The 25,395-nt window shown below is 43.6% G+C and overlaps 1 protein-coding gene across 1 annotated transcript in view; it reads right to left on the bottom strand.

Moving 5' to 3' along the window:
* Nucleotides 1-25,395, bottom strand: part of CEP85L (centrosomal protein 85 like) — a 209,310-nt gene that overhangs the window by 128,553 nt on the left and 55,362 nt on the right. Inside the window, exon 3 of the mRNA XM_054996547.1 lies at nucleotides 1,412-2,199. Within this exon, the coding sequence (XP_054852522.1) occupies nucleotides 1,412-2,199 (788 nt within the window). The remainder of the gene's footprint in view (nucleotides 1-1,411; nucleotides 2,200-25,395) is intronic.

A 25,395-nucleotide genomic window follows, 5' to 3' on the forward strand; every position in this document is an offset into this window, starting at 1 on the left:
GCAGAGCCCGAACATAATTAAAAGGATTCGTGCATAAATTCTTGAGGTGGTGGGGAGAGCTCCCTGTTCTCCAGCTGCAGAGGGAAACTGACTGTTTCTTGAGAAACAAAATGGCATAGCGATTAGATAACTGGATTGGCCTGGAACCAGGGGGGAGGCGTACCAGATTCAAATGCCCATTCAGCCACAAAACTCACTGGGCAACCTTTGGGCCAGCCATCCTCTCACTTTGCATTCCATCACTCATTTGGTTATTGGGAATATAAAAAAACAGAGGAGAAAGAAATCATGCAAGTTACTCTAGGCTTGAATGAGGGGTGGAATTAAAGCGTCACAAAAATCTGTCTGCCCAAGCTAAACCATGAAGCCCTAGCTTTGGCATAATAGCTGCTGCCTATATAGCTTGTATCATGCTAACAGCGTGCAATATGAAAGATCTGCAGTCAGGGCATCGCTGTAATGACAATACATCATCTTTACAGGCAGGGCTCCAGCTACAAAGTTAGAAATTCTTACTCCTCCCCAGCTGGCCTACACACAGGGACAAGGAAAGTGAGTCACTTCAGCTAATGTTTATACCATTGGAAATCCATTTAAGCCGAACATTTTAAAGAGAACCAGAATTTAACTTAAATTAATTGTTATGTACTAGATAAAAAAGTAACAGAAGCCTCAGTTCTGTGGTCTTGGTAAAGGCCATCATTATATAAACCACCAATTTTCCTACCATATATATTTTGTGAGATACACTGATACAAGTACATGAATATTTGCACAAAAAGCCCCATCCATGGTGTAATGGTAATTGATTAAAAGTAATTTATTTAACATTTTTATTTAACTGCCCTCCTTCACTCACAGTGTGGGCACACCCTTGGTTCATAGGTATGCAAATGGGAGAAACAGATTGAACTGTATTTTCTCAAATCTAATTTTCACAAAACAATATGCAAAATAAGCTTTCCTTCTTCAAGGCAAAAGCACACTGCAATTCTTCAGGCTAGGAAGGACAAACATAATACTTCACTGAAGAACTAAATTGTTTACTATAGCCATACTAACAGACAATGGCCCAAATCCAACACAATATCAAGCATAGTTCAACCCCACCAGTTTTAACAAGTGACCACAAGTGCAACGGGCTGCATATGGAACTAGTTACTCACAAAGATATTAATGTTTAAAGTTCATATACACCCATAATAAAGGGACTTAGCAAATCTTGGAAAAGGAGACAGGAGTGAATTGGATGAAATCTATGAACAACATCTTTAGAACAGTAATAGCCTTTAAAATATAAGTCAACAGATAACATGCTGTATTACACATCATTCATTTCAAAGCATAGTGTTTGATGTAATCTCTCTTTCTAGCCACACAGTGGCAGCAAACACCAAATTTCTTTCCTTACCTGCATGGGATAGTCACTTCCTGTTCTAAGTTCTTCAAGCTGTTGTAACTGCCACGAAGATAAACTATATGGCTCTTCAGAAGGCCTACTAGAGTCTGGAGGGTTCGTATGAAATTGTTCTGTAAGCCACCTCTGAGTCCTCTCAGATGGCTGAATGGGAACCCCACTCACAGCCTGTGGTCCCAAAGTGATATAGCCTTGTCCAAAAATCTCAGAGTTTGATGTAGCAGGCTTGCTTTCTGGTAAGGCACTATAGGTCATGTCTAAGGCATGTCTCCTGTTGGAGGGATCAGGAACACCCAAGTCTTCTTTGCTGCAACTTTCAAATTTATATTTGCAGTCCAAGCTGGAATTTCTTTTTTTCCCCATTTCTCTGTCATCAATCTTAAGTTGTTCCATACTATTGTGCAAGCAGCCTGTCCCACTGGTTCTTAACTGCAGCGCCACAGTTCTCTCTCTTCCCATTTTATCCATGCTGGTTCTGCACTCTGTCAAGTGAACACTTCCATCCTGGCTACAAGTAGCAGGTGTGCTTAGCTTAGATAAAGATGACCACTTCCTTACAGGCCTTAAGTCCTTCATGTCAAGAGAAGTGTCCAGCATGCCCTGATGCCTGCTTCCAGCAGTCCTCAAAAGGCTCATACTCCACTTTGAACCATCAGACTTGAAAGGCTCCCTATGTTTGGAAAACGAAGAGGTGGCATTAGACGGCATCACATGGGCAGTAGGAATTGAGACCAGTGAACGGCTGGGTTTAAACGAGGAAGTGCCACTTGAGGTGGAATGATCTGGGGAGAAAGATTGTCATCATGTGAGTGGAGTACAGCACATGCAAAACATGCCAGTGATACTGATCTCAAGAACTGAAAGATAATATGCTGACACAGCTGAGATTATTTTAAAACTTCCTATATTTAGGAATCTATAGCTTTAAGAAACTGATCAATTACAGTGTACTTTTGAATGTCTCGGGGGGGGGGGGAGTTCTGTCAAGTAGTCCGCTTCAGTATTCTGTTTTAATATACATATGCACATTCCACACCTAATTTACTTCTCCTCCAAGTTTTCATCCTGTTATGAGAATCATGCATAAGTAGTACCTATATGCTCTGAACTAAGCTCACAAATAAAGAGCCCCTAATATATATGAATTACTCTAAACTGTTTCATACGTATTAACAGGATTAATTTGAACAATTATTATGCATGCAGAACTGTATAGGATTTGTTATACTGTAAATTCTCGTAGGCTATAAAATGCTTGTGCCCTGACCTGGATGGCCTAGGCTAGCTTGATCTCGTCAGATCTCAGAAGCTAACCAGGGCTGGCCCTAGTTAGTACTTGGATGGAAAATCACCAAGGAAGACCACCAGAAGCAGCCAATGGCAAAGCACCTCTGAATATCTCTTGCTTTTAAAACCCTATGAAGTGACCATAAGTCAGCTGCGACTTGGCAGTACTTTGCACCACCATAGATGCTTCTGGCACTATGATGCTATGATATATATCCTAGAGGCTGAAAAGATCCTAGAGACTGGGCAGAGGCTGAAAAGATATTTCAAGAATTTGTTTTAATGGTAACAGTATTCTGCTGCCACAGAGCAGACCTGATATGCAAGTGGCTTTTTAAATTAGTTTGATAGCTTGAATTCACATGCACCTCCCAACAATATTCTTCAGTACAACTAGAAAGGTATATTAGGTGATAAACAATACTTAATGATAAAATGTTGGCAAGCCTCACTGAATTGAGACTTTCAAACAATTATCAGTAGACTGCATACAGGAAGCAACAAATATGTAGCAAAAAGTATTGCTACTTATTTGTTAGTATTGCTAAAGCCTTGACTCCCCCATTCTGGCTCCATCCCCAACCTGAAATATTTGTAGACTTACAATAAACACATAAAATGAAACCTACAATATATGTCTATAAATAATTGATGTCGACTAATAAATATGATATACAGAGTCTCAGAGATCAATAGAGTAGTGAGCTAGGTTGTCCAATTCTGCCAAAGCAATCGAACACAGCTTTAAGCCTTATGCGACTTGTGTGTGTTACGTGCCGTCAGGTCGCCTCTGACCTATGACAACCCTATGAAGGAAAGACCTCCAAAACGTCCTATCATTAACAGACTTGCTCAGATCCTGCAAACTGGAGGATGTGGTTTCTTTTATTGAGTCAAGCCATCTCGTTTAAGTCTTCTTCTTTTCCTAATGCCTTCCACTTTTCGTAGCATTATTGACTTTTCCAGAGAATCTTGACTTAATCAGCCAAAAATTATGTTTAGGGTATATTGGACGCCACAGCGCTTTTAGCAAATTATTAAATATGGTGTTCAATTGCTGGAATTGTAACTTACAAGATGCATCTCTTAAGCATAAGCTTTGGACATCTTCAGTTATTTGATCCTTTTGGGAAAAAGTCATACATTTTAATTTTGTATTATAATACTCATTTATTTTTGAGGATGTGTATGTACTTTTAAAGTATTTCCCTGTCTCATGGAATCTAACCAAAGGCCAACAGAAATGAACCCTCCGTGCCCTTACAATTACTAAAAGATTTATAATATAACATTGCAAAGACATAAGCCCACTTCCTATAATTCACTGGATTAAAGACCTTGTAAACGTATCAACATTTGGATGTATCATATATAGACAACAATTGCGTAGGGACTTATGTATAGATTCATCAGCACTAGATTGGTTTTATTGTTGTTTTTCTTCCCTTCTTTTTTCTGCTTGCACAAGTAAAAAAAATTTTCAAGGTTTACAAAATATCCAAGGTGCCAATGCTCCTAAATAGATAAGCAAGTTAAAATGAACAAAGGTGAGGCAGAGGTTACTGGAATTCGAGTGACAGCTCTCTAATGCAAATGCTACTGTGCATCAAAGCCTGCAAACAACCAAAAATAAGCAGCTAATCCTGGCATTAGAATCTTAGCCTTTACTATATCACGATGCTCAACCTTCCCACAAGCTGTTCACATTGCTCCTACGCAGAAGGCTTTTAAAAAAGTGTTTCAATTTATTTGAATCATCAGTATGTGTGGGAGTTATGATTTTGGCTATAAACCAAACCAATAAATCAATCTATCCAAGGCTTCCTAATTTGTCTTTCATTTATCCATACAAAACCACAATGATGAACCCTTTTGGAGTATCTTGAAAAAAGATAATTGCACACGTGTGTGTGAGTGTGAGTGTGTGTGAGTGTGTGTGAGTGTGTGTGAGTGTGTGTGAGAGAGAGCGAGAGAGAAACTTGTAATACCATCTTCTGCATAACACATCATGTCAAATACTCTATGCTTTGTTTCAGATTGTTGTAATCCTGCTCCTATTACATTGCTTATTAGATGTCTCATCCAATTGACTGCATGGACATACACAGTGTAAACTGTCTTGAATCTCAGTGAGAAAAGCAGACAATAAGATAATAAAGTAAAAAATCACAAGGAAAGGCAGTATTTAATATGTCCTTGCTTATGAAATATAAGGAAATAAATAAACATATAAGGAAACATTTGAAATACACTGGAGCCAAATTGGCTTAAAAAGCAGAGGAGGTCACCTTCCACTCAGGTATACAGATCTGTTTCTTGTTCAAATACGACTGTGGAAGGAGAAAGATTGTGCTGGGGAGGGGCTGAAAGGCACTGAGCTCTGCCAGAATCCCCAGTTCTATTAAGCAAGGTGAAAGCAGGCATGTAAATATTTAATTAGAAGTTTTAATTTAATTAATGAAATTGAGTAATCAATTAAAACTTGGAACCTTAATGTTTGTTTCTAGAAGTGCAGAAGAACTGGCAGACCTGTCTCCCACATACCAGCTGAAATTAATGCCCCATTGAAAAGACTGCATAAATGCAAACTTGACTAGTTTCACTCTAAACTGAACTATACACACAGCAAGAGAGCCATGCTGGTTATATTCACGGGGTTGTCTGTCAACAACACAATTCACAGCCTCAATGGATTTAATTCTGAACAGTTTATTCTGACCAGTTTTAAACCCAGACTGAATATTAAATTGGTGCCTTTCAAGTATACTGGAACAAAGGACGTAAGAGAATTCAAAAGAGTAGAAATGTTTCAAATATTCACTTTAAATATTTCTTGGATTTGTAGAAAAGATTTGTAAAAGAATGAGATTACACAGACAACACAGTCTTACAAGTTAAGTGTTTGATGGTATTCCTCTATGCTCCCCCTTTTACCACAGCACAACATTGCCTTGTCTATCTAGCAGGGGGGTTAGTCACAGTGTGAATGCACACAACTGCTTTTATGCTGTGTCATGTTTCCCATGAGGAAAACAAAATACTTTCCTCTTACTCTCAATGCCTTTAATGCCAGAGCACAGAGCACACGTGCACGCATCCGCCACAGCACTTCTAAATTTCTTCAGCTGTTAAAACCCACTGCAATCTCTGATAGCAGCATTAAAGGCAGACATATAAAAGCAGGTGATGGAGCATGGTGAGATGCTTCCCCGGCACAGAAAATATAGCACAGTATTATGGCAGAAAGGATGCAATGTCTGTAAGCTCTCACCTGGCAGAAATGGCTACCCAAAGCATTAATGTAAGAACCTAAGAATAGTTTTTTATGACTAAATGGCCCAGCATTCTTTTTCAACCATTGGTATCTAGATGCTCCCAGAAAGTTCACAAGCAAGGCATTCCAGAAGCCCCACCATTTACCCCTTCCCCCTATTGCACCAACTAGTAGGCAAAGATATCCTATTTTTGAACATGAACATTCAATTTGCTTTATTGGGGCTAAAGTAATTGATAGTCCTATCCTCCATGAATTTGTCTAATCTGCTTTAAAGCCATCTAAGCAGGGAATCATTACAACAGTAGCAACAAATTGCATAACTGCTGAGCAGAGATGCTGCTCTAAAGGCCCTAAAACAGTGGTCCTCATTTTGCAGCTTGCAGAGAGCCACCTTAACAATTGCCATCAACCAGAAAGACCACATTTATTTCCAGCACTGGGATGAAACCTGCACCTTAGGCAGGATTGCAGCTTACCCATTCCCACGGCAGTGGCTGTTTCAAGATGGGAACTGCATGCCAATCACAAGCCCCTCCAGGCAAGAGCCTTCCTTACCCACTTTGTTGAAACATGGTGCAGGTGCTACACTTGGGAACAGTGCTCAGAAAGGCCACAGGTGAATATTAATCCTCTAAAGCAGCATGAAAAGGAGGCTGAAAAGCAGGAGGCTGAATCAAAGATGATATTAACAACATGTTCCATTGAAGCTTGCTATTCGAATTCAATCTTTTAAAACAAGAGAACTTCTTGATACCAACCCACATAATATCACATGTATCACAGATTTGGTTTCTTGAAATTTCCTGCTGTTTTGTGTTTCTTTTCCTTTAGGTTTAATCCAATACAAATGTATGTTCTTGCTTAATCAAGAAAATAGTTAAAAAAACAGAATGGTAAGTTTAACAAGTTGAGGTTCAAAATGTAACTTGTACATGCTGGCACAATGTAATTAAAATGCCTTACTAGAACCTACAGTTCTGCCTATGGACACAGAAAAGTCACATAGTGAGAGTGATCAGAAAATACTGGCACTGAGTCAACATGCAATGCAGTTTTACTAATGGTGAAGTTAGAAAGCTTTCAGCTGAAAATTCTCCAAGTCATTCTAAGTACTCATCATTGTCCTTTGCTTGCAACCATCTCTATTCCAAAAATACTGTGGTATTGTCTTTCTATGAAGCTCAAGGAAGTTTATCAAACTGGTTGAGAGCCAGTTTGATGTAGTGGTTAAGAGCATGGGACTCTAATCGGAGAACCGGGTTTGATTCCCCGCTCCTCCACTTGAAGCCAGCTGTGTGACCTTGGGTCAGTCACAGCTTCTAGGAGCTCTCTCAACCCCACTCACCTCACAGGGTGTTTGCTGTGGGGATAATAACAACATACTTGGTAAACTGCTCTGAGTGGGTAAGTTGTCCTGAAGGGCAATATATAAATTGAATGTTGTTATTATTGTTATTGATAATCTTATAAGCCTTTAAAATATATTAAGCAATATCAACATATTAACTTGAAAGGAAGATAAAATTGAATGTAAGACAACGCCCTAAAAAAAGAGAATTTTATACATAAAGCAAATGACACTGAAAATAGGGCTGTACGTACCTGTAACTATTGTTCATCAAGTTCTTCTGTGCAGGCACACATGGGAAAGTGCATGCACACAGGCCAGCCGCTCAGAAGAATCATTATAGCTTTTAAAAAGCTCCTTTAGGGGCCACTTCTCCTGACTCACGTAGCAACCCATTTGTCAGCCCCAGAACTGCGTAAGCTCTGTTTCAGCATTTCTACTACTCTGTATTATATCCTTCCTAATGGTATGTCTGACATGTTACTAGATTCTGTAGTGACCTTCCATCTTTTACATTCATTAGATACTATTTCTAACATTGGCAAGAAGTCCAACTTCATTCAGTTTTAGCTGTCATTTTCTCTCTACTTTCTAATTCTAGTAATCAAAAAGGACTATTAAAAATTAAACTTTGTGAGACGACAGTCAATAAGCTCAGAGTCAAAGTTATCACATATGGCAGCTTTATTTTTAACCAGGGTGGATAAAAATCAATTATTTTTTTAAAAAAAAATTAAAATTGAATTTTTGTATTTAAATCGGATTTTTTAAATAAAATGCTTTTTGAGGAAAATATATTATCATCCAAAGGTTATTCCATCATGAAATAAGGATTAGTTTTTAATTATGTAGCATAAGGCTCTATAAGGTTTAAATTTTTTGGTCAAATTCCATTAATCCATTCACAATGCCATGCTCTTCCAGAGGTTTCTGCAAGATTACTGGGCAGTTTCTCTGCCTACAAGATATTATCACAGATGCTTGGTTTTGCAGTTCTCAAAACTGTGAATTTGTGTCTGCAGAGATCACATGCCTCTTCTTCACAGCAAAAAGGTTATAAAATGAACAGAGTTGAGAAAAACCTTAATCCCATTGTTCTACAAACCTATGTACACAGAATCAACCCCTTAAGTGCTAAGTTTCAAAAAGTTCAATGAATAGAAAAAGATTGTTTGGAGTGGAATAGATCTGCACAAGAAGAAACTAAGTGTGAGGAGGGAGGGGCAAGCAGTAAAAATGAAAGTGAAACTGGAGATAATTCACCTCACAATAATTTCATAATTATCTATAATGTGCTTCTAATAGTATTAAAAATCAATATTTTTATATAACTGTAAAACTAATATGAACAGTTGTTATTCTAAAAATGAAATCTTCATCTAGTAGTATATTAAGGTTATACCAGCAAGAATGAGTCTTTATGTAGAAAACTATTATTTAAATTTAGTCTTACGGACTAGTGATTTAAATGGTGATTTAAATCAATTTGATGTAAATCAAACCCACCCTGTTTTTAACTACCCTGAATCTTATCCATTGCCCTCTGAATTAGAGGTGGGAAGTTCAGTTCAGTATTTGGATTAAAATACTTAATCTTGGCTGATTTGGTATAATTCAGGTACTCCGAATCAAAACCAGGTATTCCAAATTTTTAGCAAATTTTCAGTAAAAATTTGACCTTTTGTTTTCTATGAGAAAATCACTCTGGGAGTTATCTGGTGGGCTGAGGGAGGGGTCATTTTTCAACCAAACCACCAAATTTGGAAAAAACTTATTCCTGACTGTCCTCTAAAGACCCCCCAAGTTTCATGGACACCAAGGACCCATTTTTCGACCCCCAAAGAAGCCCCTCCTCCATTATTCCTTATGGAGAAAATATGCAGGAGCTATCCAGGGAGATGGGGATATCTTCTGTTGGGTTAAATTGCAACAGTGTCTCTTGCTTCAGTTTGGTTTGGGTGGAATGGATATGATTCTCTAGTGTGATGTTGGCCCCCTTTCTTCATTTTGGTTCTGGAAGGGATTCCATTCCCTTGCTTCAGTTGGGCTAAGTTGGGCTTTCTCTGGGATGAGCTCAGCCATGGCAGCTTTGCACCAGTGCGTTTCTGCAGTGGGAGCCAGATTTGACTTTTTTCCCTATAGGGAACAATGGAGTGGCATGGGGCACCTTGTTTAAGAGCCCACAGGATTGGCCCCGGGGTCCAATCTTCCTGAAACATGAGGGGTCTTTAGAGGACAGTCTGGGGTTGATCCCCTGCAAATTTGGTGGAGTTTGATTGGAAAATGTCACCACATCCCCCGGATAGCTCCCAGATATTTTTCCTCATAGGGAATAATGGAGAGTGAATGGGGGTACCTTCTTTGGAGACCCATAAAAATTGGCCCCCAGGTTCCAATCTTCATGAACCTTGGGGGGGGGGGTCTTTAGAGGACAGTCAGGAGTAGATTAACACCAAATTTGGTGCAGCTTTGTTGAAAAAAATGATCCCCCTCCAGCCCACCAGATAGCCCTCAGAGTGATTTTCTCATAGAAAACAATGGTCGATTTTTTTCAGAAATAGCTGAACTGAAGTAGAGAATTAATTCTGAATTCAGGAAAGTCTAAGGTTTTTTTGCAGTTTCAGTAAAAAAAATTCAGATTTATCAAATTTTGGGGGGAGTTCACACCCCTACTTTGAATACTCTGGGATACTACATGACTTTGAGAATATTCTCACACTGCATTTCTCTTCCCTGATCCAGCTGCTCTCATCTTACAGTATGAAAACATCACTAGACAGCAACTAATTGAGACCACACAATTATTTCAGGATGTTCTGAAAGTGTACCAAATCTTTCTTTTCAAATCCATTTGAAAGCTGCCTGACTGCAGCTTGACTCCATTTCAAAGTGAGATTTTTTTGAGTTGGTGTGCCGCTGCTGTTCTGGTCTATCTGTGCTTAGGATTGTTTCTATTGCCACCTGCTTGGGAAGGCCTCCTCCTTCTTCTGTGTCAGAACTAGTTTGCTATTTTGTTTTAAAATATTATTTAATATATTATTTCAAGTTTTTGTTTTGTTTTGCCCAGAGGAAGCCATTTTTTCCTGGTTCTTTTTTAAAATACTTTTCCTTAATTTTGTTTTGCATTTTATTTGAAAAAGAAAGTGAAAAAGCTTGAGTTGTTTTGTTCAGTTTGTTCAGTTCTCTTCTTTTGGCTTGTTTTAGAATTTGTAACTGCTATGCATTTTAATTTTGAAATTTTGGTGGGAGATTTTGAAGTTGGATGCTATTGGCTTATTTGCCATGGAGAAAGCAAAGGCTTTCTTCCACACAGATAGGCACAGACAAGAGCAGGATAGCTGCAGGCACCTTATTCATGAGCCCGTAGAATTGGAACTCTAGATCCAATTTACTTAAAATAGGGGGGGGTGTCCCTTCACTGGACAGATAGTGTCATTTGGTGTTATTTGGTTGAAAAATAGCAGCCCCTTGGAAAGAGTCCCCCATGGGGTATAATGAACCTGAAACCAACGAAAAAACTGACAACCACATTTTGAACCAGTTGATTTTTCTGCTAATCTTCTGAGGCAGCCCCCAAACAGAATGCACAGCAATAGTTCAATCTGGAGGTAATCAGTGCATAGACAGCTAGGGCAAAATCATGCCTCAAGGAAAAGCCACAGCTGGTACACCAGTCCTATTCTAAAGATGCAAACAAATGCCAGTTTGTTCACAAGTTTAAGCCAGGTTTATTTGTGCTCATATGCTCCATATACCACCTTTGCTCAAAGAGCAGAGACTTCTTAAATTTCAGAACCCTTCAATCTAATAACCAAATACAATTCAATACAAACAAATCATTGTGATGTCTGAATTCCGGAACTTCAACACACTCAAGGTTCTCATCCAGAAAATGTGGTTTAAATTCAAATCTTGGTTTAGAATTTCCCTTTGTGGGAAAGAACAAAATTCCAGTTTGTTGAAGCACACAAATTTAGACCTTAGTAACTGTTGTTATACTGAATAAGGTTGTGCACTGAGAAAATTTCTGCTTCATTTTTGGTTCCAGGGGTTCCATGTTAATTCTGTTCCATTACTAGTTTGTTCCAGGTCAGTCAATGCAGGCTTGGATCTGATCCATTTGGTTTCTTTTTGTCTTTATGTGTTTCAGCCTGTTGTGCATGCGCAAGGCAGACGCTGGCTGCCCATGCACAGAAGCACACTGTTCTTTTCAAGGGTGTATGTGGAAACGAGACTCAGGCCAGCTGTTTTTGCGTTTAACCAAAACCAGCAACAATCATTGGTCTCCCCCCTAATCTAAACTACTGATCAACTGAATTCTTCCTCAAGCATGATAACACACACAACAATGGACTAGCAGAAGGCAAGTGTTGGTGAGCAGGGTAGCATCAGGGCATTCCCAAGCAGGAGAGTGCTCCAACCAGTACAGTGACATTAAAAACAATCCTGCTTCATGTTCACTTTTTTACTTTTCTATAGTGCCAATAACATACTGCCTTTGCATTCTGCTGTTGCCTGTTGCTGCTATGTTTCCTTGCTTCTTTGTAGTTTTGTTCCCACAATGAGGGGCAAATCCAAACTTTTCCTTTTGATGCTCAATGTTCTGCTGCAAAATGGGGCACTGTTGCTGCCAATCTCCATCGTCCAAGTGCTGCCAGCCAGGCAGAATGATTGGCTGGATTCCTCCTTCCCATCCTCTCGCAAACAGACCTATATTTTCCCCGTAAGTTTTTCTTTTACTGGGGGGGGGGGAGCAACGGTTTTGAAAGAGGTTTGCCATTTGACTCAGAAAAAGACTATGGAAGCAATCCTAACAGATCTACTCAGATGTAAGTCCCATATTATTCAAAAGTGCTTACTCTCAGAAAAGTGTATTTCCAATTGCAGCCTATGATTAAAGTCTTCCTTCCAAACATTTCCCAAGCTGATAGGTGAGGAGGAAAGGGGTCTCCTCCTGCGAAAACCCGACTGGCAGGGGAGAGAATGCCATTTTCCAGGTAGCGACGAGGGAGGGGAGAGATGCACTCATGCACACTGTGTTAATTCCTCCTTCCCACCAAGAGATTTAATCAATAACATGAGGTATCTCTGTCCTTGGGATCCGATTGGTGAGCTGTTCAGGAAAACCAGATGCTGCCCTGCAAGGCAAGGCGAGGCAATCTAGTTTCCTAGATTTGGTTCACCATTATGGATGCCACTTTAACAAACTGAACCAGCAATTTCTCTGTGTATTTTTGCCTCATTTTTTCCATAATCACATCCCCTAATATTGAATTCCTCCTAAACCAGAAAATCTTCAATCCTGGTTCCTTTGATTAAGATCATTTAGGAACCTAATTAGCAAACCAGAGCATAACCAGAGTTTGTTATGTCTGAATGTAGAGTCAGAAAGAAGGTCTAGTTTAGCCTTCTCTCTGGCATATTTGTTCTGAGTGTGCAGGGTGTTATCCACACAGGTAGTGTTTAAACTTCAATCTGAAATGGTAAACTCTTACAACACCTACATTATGAAAAGACAATGATCATGTTTTGCTAAGACAGAATAAGGCTCATTTAAACTAATTAGACTAAGAAGCAATTTGTTTAATACGATAGCCCAATGGACCAATGACCAATAACAAGTGATTATAAAATTTTAATTTATATATTTAGTTCATTTATACTCTGCCTTTATCCTGGGTCTATTCACATCTCTTTTCTAACTATGCATGAAAGCTTTTGAAGCATCAAAGTCTTACAAGTAGTCTTAATTTTTTAAATGCTTGTTTCTCTGTCATTAACAACTGAAAACTTCACTACAGATTCAGTTTTATTTATCCAGACTGCTAGGAGGAAACAACTATCAACTATCTTGGTTTTATACCTGAACATGCACAGATATTTCAGATAGGGCAAGATCCTAGCCACCCTGACCTGGACAGTCCAAGCAAGCCCAATCTCAGATTTCAGAAACTACGCAGGGTCAGCCTTGGTTAATAATTGGATGGGAGACCTCCAAGAAAGATCAGGGTTGCAGAGGTAGGTAACTGCAAACCACCTCTGTTAGTCTCTTGCCATGAAAACTCAACTACAGTCACCATAAGTCAGCTATGACTTGACAGCACTCTCCATCACCACCAAAATCCTAGTCTAGCATGAAACTGAACTCTTACAATAAAGTCAGACACAATGGTAAATCACTTTCTGTAATAACACCTTTAGGAACCAAAACAGGATTTGAGAATATAAATAAACAACAGACAAACTAGACTTTACAGCTGTTTATCTGCTTTCATAATCCATTTTCTCAGCACTGATATTCATAAGTTAACTCAGGGATCTGAGGGCTCAATTAGTGGCAAAGACACAGAACTAAAGGAACCACACAGGGCTCGTGTAACATCTGGAACAAGACATGGGACAGATGTAATATGTACATTTAATGTAATATGTACAACTGTGGTCAAGCAAGAAGAGTTTGAAAAGCTGGGCGTGTAAGATAGAGATCTAAAGTTTCAATCCGGTTGTACTTTTAACAGCTGTACAGAAGATGAATTCTGGTCAGCAGCACCTTCTATATTCACTCAAGGATCATCATGACCTAAACAATCTAAGGGGCAAACAGGAGCCATGTAGAGGACTGAACTTCACATTAGCAAATTCTTTGCTGCAGGCTTCTAATAATGTTCTAACTACATCAAATTTAGGAGGGAAGAAGGAAATGTAGATTTTAAATAATCTAATATTCTATCAAGTTTTGATCACAGATGAATTAATACCAGGAAATAGATCACCAGCTTTTGCAATAGTGAAGGAGAGGGGGGGGCGGATTCTTTTGACTACTGCAAAAGACAATCTTAGGGACTGTGGGAGCCAAAGCATATAAAAAACCACACTGAGTGGCGGCTACGGTAAGAATAGGAAATCAGAAGAAATTGAGCAGTAAAGCTGGTGGGATCTAATCCTTTGTTCATCTTTTATCTGCATTACAATTGTTCAACTGCCTGGCTATTTATAGAACTCATCACCATGGTATCATTTGCCACAGAAAAATGTATGAATACCAGCTTTCCCAAACATGCTATCAGGAAGGTTAAAAAGAAATCTGCTGCTTTCATCACTAATTTTTAATTGAAAATGAGGTGAAACGGAAAAAATAAACAGTTATCATAACAGATTAATTAGTTTATACTTTTCCCTCTTGAGTATAGCTATTTGAATAACCTTATATACTATCATCCAAGTGGCCCTGATCTGATCCAGAGATTGGAGCCATGAATGGAAAAGACAGAACTTCTTACACAGCTGAAAAATGCCTAGGTTTGCAGGAAAAAAATCAGGTCTCTAAAAAAAAAAAAAAGGTAATAAAAGGAATGCCTGTAGCTTTAACCAGATGCTCTCAGTGGCAGCTGCTAGACCATTGTAAAAGTTTAGCCAGTATTCCAGGCTTGGTTGCTGTCAGTAAAGGGCAGGGGGAGGGGTCAGAGCTCTTTTCAGGGCTCTTTTGGCCTTTGAGGGAGCATTTATTGGGCTAGGCCCAGAAGCAACCACCAGTTGACTTGATACCACATTACATGCATGACTCAACAAGGCCCAGCTGTTTGCTATGATCAACAGGATCTGGGAGAGAGGTTTGAATCACCACTCTACTCTGGCAGCTCACTGGGTGACTTTGATCCAGCACACACTCTCAGCCTATCCTACCACTGAGGGTTGTTGTGAAGATAATATGAAGGCAAGGAAAATTATGTAGGCTGCTTTGGGACCCCACTGTGGAGAAAGGCAGTATATAAATGAAGTTAATTAAGAAATATAGATGAAGATGAGGGAGAGTGCAGATGAAAGATAAGTTGTTTAGTAGGTTTGAAGGAGAGAAGGATGTAGGGAAAGATGAGCATATGAAGGCTAGCAGGAGGAGGGAAGAGAAAATAACGTAGGGGGTGGGATATAGGGAAAAGTACCCCCAGCAAGACCTTGCAGGTTTCCCACCATGCAACTGGGCCAGGATAAGCTGGCACCACACAACTCAGCCATAGGGGAGAGGCTGCTGGAGGCAGACAAAGGTGAGTGGGAAAGAGAAGGAAGCAGGAAAAGGAGTGAGGCTATGGGGACAAGGAAAGAGGACCTGGTGGGGGAAGGAAAAATGAGATACCCTCCACAAGTTCTTGCAGTTCTCCACGTGTTGCTATTTAAATCACAACTCTGAATTTACTTTTTTGCTTAACAAAGTCCACTTAAGTAAACTAACTTTAAAAATACAAAAGTATATTCAGAATTGCAGAACTTTTGAAGGAGCAAAAAATGAAATATCAAAGATAAACATTAGATATGAATACAAACATCAACTCCTCTGATATCTGACTTGAAACACTTTAAATTATTCAGCCCACTGCATCCAGTTTAGTGTAAAAAGCTGTTTCAGCTAGATCTAATAATGTTAATAATTTAAAGCATTCTGACCTTCCTAGAGAGAATAGAGAGCAGAAGGATACATACAGGAAGCTATTTTGCACAGTGCAGCTCCTAATAGGAACATCAAACTCCACTTTGCAGTGGCATTCGGCCCACAGCGAAGCTAATATTGTGAAATCTGAAACTTAGCATGTAGACATGTGTGTGCATGTGCCTCAATGATTTTATATCCTCATTCAGTAAAAGAGGTAGACGAATACCGAACCCCAATGCTTTTGCATGACATCAAAAGACAGACTGGTACATCCTTGGTCTGATAAACTTGAAGCCTACAACAAGAAGGGGTGACATGTTAAAGGAAAGAGCTGTTGGTAGAAGAGTAGAGATGTGGAGAGAACCACAGTTCTCTTCGTCATGCATCTAACAAAGAGAACTATGGTTCTCGACAGCTTATGCTACAGTAAAGTTGGTTAGTCTTAAAGGTGCTACTGGACTCTTTTCTATTTTGGTACTGCAGATTAACATGGCTAACTCCTCTGGATCTATGACCATATTTAATTTTAAGAGATATGAGGTAGTAGCCTCAGAAATAAACAATATGCTTACTTGAAATCTATATATATAAAGACAAGAGTCCTGACTGACACATCAACGCCCAGACCAAACCCCTGGACCTAAAAAAAAAAGAAAAAAAAAGTAAAGGTAGTCCTCTGTGCAAGCACTGAGTCATTACTGACCCATGGGGGATGTCGCATCACCATGTTTTCTTGGCAGACTTTTTGTTATGGGGAGGTTTGCTATTGCCTTCCACTGTCATCTACGCTTTACCCCCAGGAAACTGGGTACTCATTTTACTGACCTCAGAAGGATGGAAGGCTGAGTCAACCTTGAGCCGGCTACCTGAACCCAGCTTCTGCCAGGATTGAACTCAGGTCGTGAGCAGAACTTGGGCTGCAGTACTGCAGCTTACCACTCTGCACTATGGGGCTCTACCCCGGACCTAGAAACATGAAACATTCCTTTCATGATGTAAAAACCCACTAAGAAGAGATTTTAAGAAATTCGCCCCCTAAGGGGGTAAAAATGGGTAAAATGTGTTTTCCCAAAGGGATACAACTTCCCTGTGTGGCTGGCAGGCTGCTCCCTGGTTCTGCCCCTGCCCACTGCCAGCTCAGCAGCTCTTCCCTGATTGGGCCAGCCTTTCAAGGTTATCTGCACATGCAGACTGATTGGGGCTCACAACATTCTACACTTCATCCACTCCCAAGACAGTTGGAACTAGGGATACCATACCCAGGATGGGGGCCGGGACCTCCTCTCACACCCCGCTCCCACTTACCTGGCTGGCCGGCAGGGGGGGCGCACCTTCTGTGCGCGCTCCCCTGTGGCGCTGCGTGCTCCCATGAGCAGCAGCCGCCTGGATCAGCCCAGTTTGGCCCGGATCGGGATCGCTGCAGAGTGCAGGAGCGCTCCTCCGCTCCGCAGTGGCTCAAAACGGGCCCGATCCACACCCAAACGGGGCCGTTTTCGGCGTTGTGGAGGGATAGGAACGCTCCTGTCTTCCACAGCGGCCCAAAATGGGCCCGATGCACGGCAAAACGGGCCCAAAACAACCCCTTTTTGGCACAGACCGGGTCTGTTTTGGGCCGCTACGGAGGGCAGGAGTGCTCCTGCCCTCCGCAGTGGCTCCAATCCAAGCCCCCGTGGAGCGTGGGTGCTCTCGGGGGAGGGGACATGATGACGTCTCTTCCCGGAAGTGATGTCATCGCACACACGAGCATGAGCACACATGCCCCCCCCCAAGGAAAGGTGAATGCCAGGCCGCAATCCCCCTGCCAGGAGGTTGAGGGGGTCTGGTAACCCTAGTTGGAACACAGAGGTCATTTGCATATGAGGCCTAATTGGTCCTCACCCCCCACATTCTGAACAGTATGCAGTTGCTATTGTCCTGAGGTCAAATTCACCTCCCAGTCTTCCCCTCAAAGTTCACTAGTGTTGCCAGCTCAACCTCCCCCCGTCCACAAACCAAAAAATTTGTCGCGCACAGGGCTGGGCACAGCAGGCAGGAGGCTCACGGGTACTGCAAGGCTGAACACAACAGGCAGGAGGTCAGTAGTCCAGAAGGCAGCAAACCAGGGTCAAGAAGTCAGGCTAAGTGTCAGGACCAATATGCAAGTCAGAGAGAGGAGCAGGCAGAAGGGTAGTCAGAGGGCAGGCCGGGGTCAAAGTCCAATCAAGCAGTAGAGCAGGGCACAAGGCAAGGCAAGAGCATCCAGGCGTAGAACTCTGGTAGCAAGGAGTGGCGAGCTGAGTTGCTTCCACGCTTGGTTTCCTCGGCGTCTTCCTTTTATGCTGTCCTAATGAGGAACAGCTGTTGCCTCTCTCTCTCTCTAACAGCTCCGCTCGGTGCTGTGCCTGTAAACGGGCACTCCTCCGTCTCTCCAGCAGAGCTGTCTTGTCTCTATGTTTCCTCCTTTCAGCTGGCCCCAGGTGCTCGGGTTTCGCTTTTGCCCTGGGGGAGTCTTTGTCTCTTACAGCCTCTGTAGAGGTTTCTGGCTGTTCTTGCTGAATTCCCTCTAGAGCAGCAGCAGTGGTTTCTGACTGCTCTTCCTCTCCAATAGCTTCTGCAGGGGCTTCTGGCTCTAGAGAAGATCCTGCTGGCCCTTCCTGCTCATCTTCTGAGGAGGACTCTGAGGCAATAGGTAAGGTGGCCAGTCGAGGCTGGGGCTGACTCATGCCAAAATGTTACATACCCATAAGTATTATAAGTGCATTTAAAGTAGTTAAATACCATAGTGAAGGATGAGTATCAAGTTAGTAGTTTACAGAGCAGTCATCTGTGCATTCGCAGCAACAATTTCAGAAACTTCTAGAGGTGCAAAATAGGCTCCAAATCCCCTCCCTTTAGGGTCCAGGCTCAAACTACACAAGCTTAAGGTGGAGGGGGTTATGCCTTTCCCAATTAGTCCTTTCAACTCATGAAAATTACGCAGAAGCAATTTAAGTCACCTGCTGCACTGAAGGTGGGTGGTCATGTGAATGCAGATGACCATTCAAAGAACAATAGTTACATGTAAGCTACCTTCTAAACCTTCCTGATCTCTGTGCAGCATATGGATGGGTAAAGACCAGCCACAGATTGCCGTGGGTTCAATGGCCTTGCTCATAAATTGAGTGAGGACACACTGGAGGTCTCATGCCCATGTAGGAGGGTGTAGTGGAGGATAGAGCCAAACAACGTCCTGGAAAAAAAATTCACTGTCAGTTGAGAGAAGATGGAATAGTTCTGAATAGTAAGCCGAATAGTAAGCCAAGATGACAGGGAATATTTGAGAGATGAGTGGACCAGACCAAGGGAATGGAAACAGACCTTTGGACACTTACCAATAAGGGCCCTTCTCCTGTGAGGACAGGAAGACATCTTGGGTGATTCCCTTTGCCCAATCAGGGAGGGACGAAGTTGAATTTCTTCCTCTTTCCTGTTGGAGCCAGGAACACCCCCTTCTTCAGTTAGGGTGACTCCAAACAGCAGTAGACCCACTGTTATGATATTGATTTTGTTACAGTTTCTGTGCATGACCTTCTGTTCAGAAATAGAATAGAGAAATAGAAAAATAGACTCAGGATGGACGGAAAGTCTGTGACAGAAGAAGGTAACATGGTCTGAAAGATCAGAAAGATAGGGGACAACGGACCCAGGAGGGCACGATGTCCTCCTGTCCTCAGAGAAGGACCCTCCTTGGTAAGTGTCCAAAGGTCCATTCTCCCTCTGAGGTGGAGGACATCTTGGGTGCTCCCAAAGCGGTTACTCTCTAAAGGGTGAGTCGTGTTACTCATCCTGTATCACATGTTGTAGTACTTTCCTTCCGAACGCAGAGTCTGCCGAGCTGTTCAGGTTCAGCTTGTAATGCCTCACAAAGGTGGAGATGGAGGCCATATGGCCACCTTGCAAATCTCCTCCACCAACGCTTTGTTATGGAAGGCTGCAATGGTTGCTGCACTTCTGATCGGGTGTATAGCAATCCCTTCTGGGGACTTCCCTGTTGCAGGCTTTGTATGCCTATAAGATGCAGGTTCTGATGTTTTTGCCAATTGTCACTGCTGACATTTTCTTCCCCACATTAGGAAGAGCCATGTTAATAAGGAGTGAATGTGACTTTTTATCAACTCAGTCCTGGTCAGATACACGTTGAGGGCCCTCCTCACATCAAGGTTCTGCCATTCTTTCTCCTTGGGGTGTGATGGATTAGGGCAGAAGGATGGAAGGTTGATTTCCTGAGGCCTATGAAAGCGAGCGCTGGCCTTAGGTAGGAAGGTGGGGTCCATACAGAGGACCACCTTATCCCTATGGAAGACGAATAAGCTGGGTTTGATTGACAATGCTCCAAGCTCCAAGATTCTCCTGGCTGAGGTGATGGCCACAAGGAAGATGTTTTTTAATTTCAGCTACCTTAATGGGATCTCCTTCAGGAGCACGAAAGGTGGTTTGGTTAGAGCCACCAGGACAACGAGTAGTCTCCAGGTAGGGAAGTGGTGGATGGTTAGAGGACTTAACAGGGTACCTCCGCTCAGAAAACGCTGAACATGCGGATGCCTGGACTATTTGAGGCCATCCATAGGGGGGGAGCACTGAGGACAGGGCCGCCACTTGCTTGTGTAACATGGCTGGTTTGAGACCCGAGTCCAGACTGACCTGTAGGAACCCGAGGATGGATCCCAGCGAGGGATGGAGGTAGTCCATCTTCTTTCTCCTTGACCACCTGACAAAAGGCTTTCCAGGCTGTATTGTAGATTCTAATCATTGACTTCTTTCTGGAGGCTAAGAGCATGTGTACTACCTGAGGGAGGTATCCCAGGTTGAACAGGGAGACTCTCTCAATCTCCATGCGGTCAGACACATCCAGTCTGGGCGTGGGTGAAGAATTGGGTCTTGATGGAGTAGGTCCAGGATGGATGGGAGGCAGGGGGGGGGGCGATGAGGACATCAACCTGAGGGTGGAAAATTGTGGTCTCCTCGGCCAACATGGAGCTATTAGGATCACCTCAGCATTCTGTTCTGCTATTTTTCTTAGCATCTTGAGTATGTCTGGAATCGGAGGGAAGGCATACAGCAGACCCCTTGGCCACGAAGAGGGGAGGGTGTCGATCCCCTCCGCCTGTGGGTGGTAGGACCTAATGAAGAACCTCGGAATCTTGTGATTGATGGACCATTCTCCTGGCTGAATGGTTTGTCTGCTCAGCCACATGGCCTGAGAGTTGTCCAAACCCTTGATGTGTTCTGCCTGAATAGAAGCCAGGTGTGGCTCTGTCCATGTGATGATCTTGATCGCTTCTCTGTGGAGTCTGGAGGACCTGGAGCCTCCTTGCTTGTTAATGTATGCCTTGGCGGAGGTGTTTTCTGTGCTTATCAGGATGTGCTTGCCTGAGATGAGGTTGGAAAAGTGGGAAAGAGCCAGGTGAATTGTCCTCATTTTGAGGAGTTTGATGGGAAGTCGAGACTCCTCCTCAGATCACACACCCTGGACCGGGAGGTCCCCCAGTGTCACTCCCTACCCCACTAGGCTGGCATCTGTGAATATCTGTATTCTTTGTGGATTCAGGAATACTTTGCCTTGTCAGAGGTTGTCGTCGTCAGACCACCGTTTGAGGATTTTTTTTTTTTTTTTTTTACTTTCCAGGGTACTCTGACATGTCTGCTGGATTTGGACATAATATGGAATTGGAACGGACGGAGAAAAGTGAGGAGCTCCCGGGTGTGAAAGTGACCCCAATAGATGGCCTCGCAGTTGGTCACCAGCATCTCCATCAGCTTGGACAGAGTTGACAGAGAGGAAGAGTTGCTCAGGATCATTGACTTGACTAGCTCCTTGGTCTTTTGGAACTTTTCCTGAGCCAGGAAAAGGCACCCTTTCTTCGCGTCCACTATCAGTCCCAGGTGTACCAGCCTCTGGGAGGCTGAATGGAGCATTTGCTCATATTTATTAGAATTCTGAGAGACTGGAGATAGTGGATCACTTTCTGTGTGTCTTGGACAGCTCTGCCCCTGGAGTCCATTCTGATAAGAATATTGTCCAGATATGGGTGGATGTGGATCCCTACCTCCCTGAGTCGGACAATGAGATTGATGAGGACCTTCGAGAACCCTGGGGGCCGTGGCCAGACTGAAGGGCAGTGTCCTGAAGTGGAAATGCCTGTTGTTTATACAGAATCTCAGGAAATGGTGGTGCGCTGGATGGATAGGGATGTGCAGATAGGCTTCAGTGAGGTCTATCGATGTAAGAAATTCCCTGGAACATAGAGCTTCAGAGATGGAGCATAGTGTTTCCATGTGCAAACATTTCAGTTTTATGAACTGATTTACGAACTTTAAGTCCATTATTGCTCCCCAGTCCCCGTTTTTCTTTGAGATGGCGAAAAATATGGAGTAAACGCCTAGGCCTGCCTCCTGATGGGGAACGGGCTCTATGGCCTTGATGTCCAGAAGAAGCTGTAGTGCCTTTTGAGTAATGAGTTTCCTTTGAGGGTTCTTGCGGAAGGGAAACTTCAGGAACTCGATGGAATATCCTTTGGAAACCACTTTGATGGTCCAGGTGTCTGCCTTTGACTCTACCCACGATTGCTGGAACAGAACTAGTCTCCCTCCCACCGGGGCTCAAGACAAGTCAGGATTTGGGGGCTTTGGCATCAAAATCATGCCTGCCTCCTCTAGACTGTGGGTATCTATTGGATCTGGACCCACATGAACCTCTCTTGATACTCTGTCTAGAGAGGTTTCAGGAAGAACACTTGGGCTCCTGGCGGTATCTGGCCAAGGAGTGCTGGGAACGGAAGGGCTAAGTATTGAAAGGATGTCTGTCTGACCTTTTGAGCATTTTGGCCAGTGCCTTCTTTTTGTCTCACATTTCTATTAGGATCTTTTTCCAACACCTCTCCTAACAGTTTATCACCCTGGAAGGGGTAAGCCACAAGGATGAATTTGGGGTGAAGATCTGCTGGTGAAGCTCTTAGTCAGAGAAGCCTCCTGGCCATCGCTGCAGATGCTATGGCCCTGGAGGAGAAAGTTAGAGCATCTAGGGTAGCATTCACTGCGAAGGTGTTGGTCTTCAGTATTCTGTTGGCTGCCTCTAAAAGCTGCCTGTGGTTTCCTGAGTGTAGCTGGATGAGCTTACGGGCCCATACCACAGAAGCCCTTGAAATGATGGAGGCAGTGGTGGTGGCTTTTATTGCCATGGCTGATGCTTTGTGTGCCCTCCTGAGGGTGGTTTCTGCTTTTCTGTCTAGGTTGTCCTTCACGGATCCTTGCCCATCCTCTAACAGTAGGTGGATTGTAGTGTGGCCACTAGGGCGTCAATCCATGGTACCTGCAACAGCTCATTAGCATAAACAGGTAAAACATACAATTTCTTGACTGAATTTGAATATTGTTTGTTGGCCACAGGGGATGCCCATTTGGCCTTCAATTACCTCTTGAAGTATTCTGGGAAGGGAAAAACCCGTTCTAGCGTGTCTACACTGGGAATAAATTCTTTGCACCCTTTGGGTCTGGAGGAGGCCTTTCCCATCTTAGGATCTTCCTCTTCCCCTTCTGGGATTTCTTGGAGATCAAGGGCTGCCAGGGCTTTAGTTAGAAGATATAGGTAGTCATCCATCTTGAACAGCCTATCAGAATGTTCTGGGATGGTGACCTCTTCCTTAGAGAGGAACTCTCCCTCCTCTCTGTTCTCACTATCAGAGGATATCTCCCCACTCCCAGACACGTTCCTGGCTCTTAGATCTGTCTGGGGCAGACTTTTGGGTAGCCTTGGTGGGCCACTGACTTTCTGTGAGGCGTTGCTTGATGGGGGAGAGGGGGGAATAGAGGATCCCTCGCTCTCAGCCCTGGATTGGGGCTGGCAGAACTTAACAATCTCTTCCCTCTCATTTGTCTTAGGAAGGAGAGAAAATCGCCTTGTTGAAGGGATCCGCAGTCGCTAGGTACGTTACCTGACCTTGGAGTGGCAATATCTTGAGGTTGCAGGTGTCAGGTCCAGTATGTATATAAACTGTACTGACTCCATTTTCTAATGCTTCTAGTGTTTAAGTGCTTTTTCCCCAGGTGCACCAGTTCCCAGGCAGTTCCCACCAGGGGAGATTGTTGTGTCTAACACCGTTCCACCAAGCATTGGCCTTGAAGGAGAGCAGCTTCCCAGGACTGAAAGATGTTGTTTTGAGAACTGTGGGGGGAGGCTGTTCCAGATGGGTATTGTTACTCTGTATCCTATGCTTGCTCTTCATTGGTAACAATGATCATGTACCATCCTGAGTCTCCTATTCAGGACAGTGGACTATAATGGACCTTTTCTGCAATAAAACTTCCTTTGCCAGACACTGGACTTATTCTTGCTTCTAAAGGGAACCTTGCAGAGAGTGCCTTATCTAGCCACAGTCTGACATTCGGGCCCAGCGGATTCCAAGGCAGTCCCGGACAGGGATCCTTTGTTTGATCCGTATGCGTCCCCCGACAGTCAAACAGTGCAACCCCAAGAATCGCAGGTGCCAGCCGGGGCTGGTGCTTCGACGCCTACACCGCCTCTCATCGACCTCAGCAGTGAGGGGACAAGGCCGAGGGCTACAGCTCTTCCCTTGCTCTCGCTACCCACCCCGTCGGAGTGGGGAGCCCGACCCCGAGAAACACGGGAGCGCCGGGCCGGAGGGCTACATCCAAGAGTTTCGATGGACGGGCGCCGAAGCCTAGAGACGGTCCCTGAGCTGGACAGCAGCCAACCGTGGCTGTTTTGGAACCGGACGACCGAACGGACGGACGGGAATACATCTCACCGCGGCGCCCTGAGTTGGGATTATTCGGAACTTGCCCCGTGGAAAGAGCCAACGGAAGTTCCTGAGCAAAGTTGGGTGCAAATACAAAGCCGTACCCATGCTGTAGACTCCGGCATCTCGGCCGTGACGGGCCTAGCCAAAGGAATTCTAGCAGCGAGATCGCGAGTCGATCAAGGTGATCCTCCGCCCTGGAGGCCGTTTTCCCCGGTGAGTACAACTGAAGGAGGTTCCGTGATGGGGCAACCGGGTCCTAGCCGAATGCAACAGTTGGAAGCTAGGCTGATCGATATGGAGGAAAGTTTGGCTCATGCCATTCACCTAATCTCGTCAATGGGGGCAGGAGAGAGAATCTCGCCTGAAGAAATGGCGATACAAATTGCCACCCTTCAAAGTGTCATGTCCTATCCAGTGGAGGTCGACCTGCAGCAGCCGCTACCTTCGGGGGAGGAGGAATCCTACCCTGAAGAACCGGGAGAATCGCCCGCGGAACACCCTGGACTAAACGAAACTCCGCCGAGCGGGGATACTCCAGCTGAGGTGCCCGGAGAGACTCCAACGGAAACCCCTAAATTGGACGGGGATCCGTCTCCCGAGGAGACTCCAGCGGAGGAGCCAAGAGAAGGAGAGGAACCAACCCGTCCAACCGAGACGACAGTGATACACCCTCCCGCCTCTCCAACAACAGTTCGGCCGGGTCAGACGGAAGAACTCCCGGCCCCTGCTGAGGAGGAATTACCGCAGCGACCGCTAGAAGTGGTTCCTAATCAGCAAACCCCGGGAGAAGATCTACCGGCGCCACAAGACCAGCCTGTGCGTCCCAGAGACACGACACCAAGAGGGGCAAGCCCGCGCGGCCTA

The sequence above is a fragment of the Eublepharis macularius genome, chromosome 1 (assembly GCF_028583425.1).
Source record: "Eublepharis macularius isolate TG4126 chromosome 1, MPM_Emac_v1.0, whole genome shotgun sequence".
Taxonomy (NCBI): domain Eukaryota; kingdom Metazoa; phylum Chordata; class Lepidosauria; order Squamata; family Eublepharidae; genus Eublepharis; species Eublepharis macularius.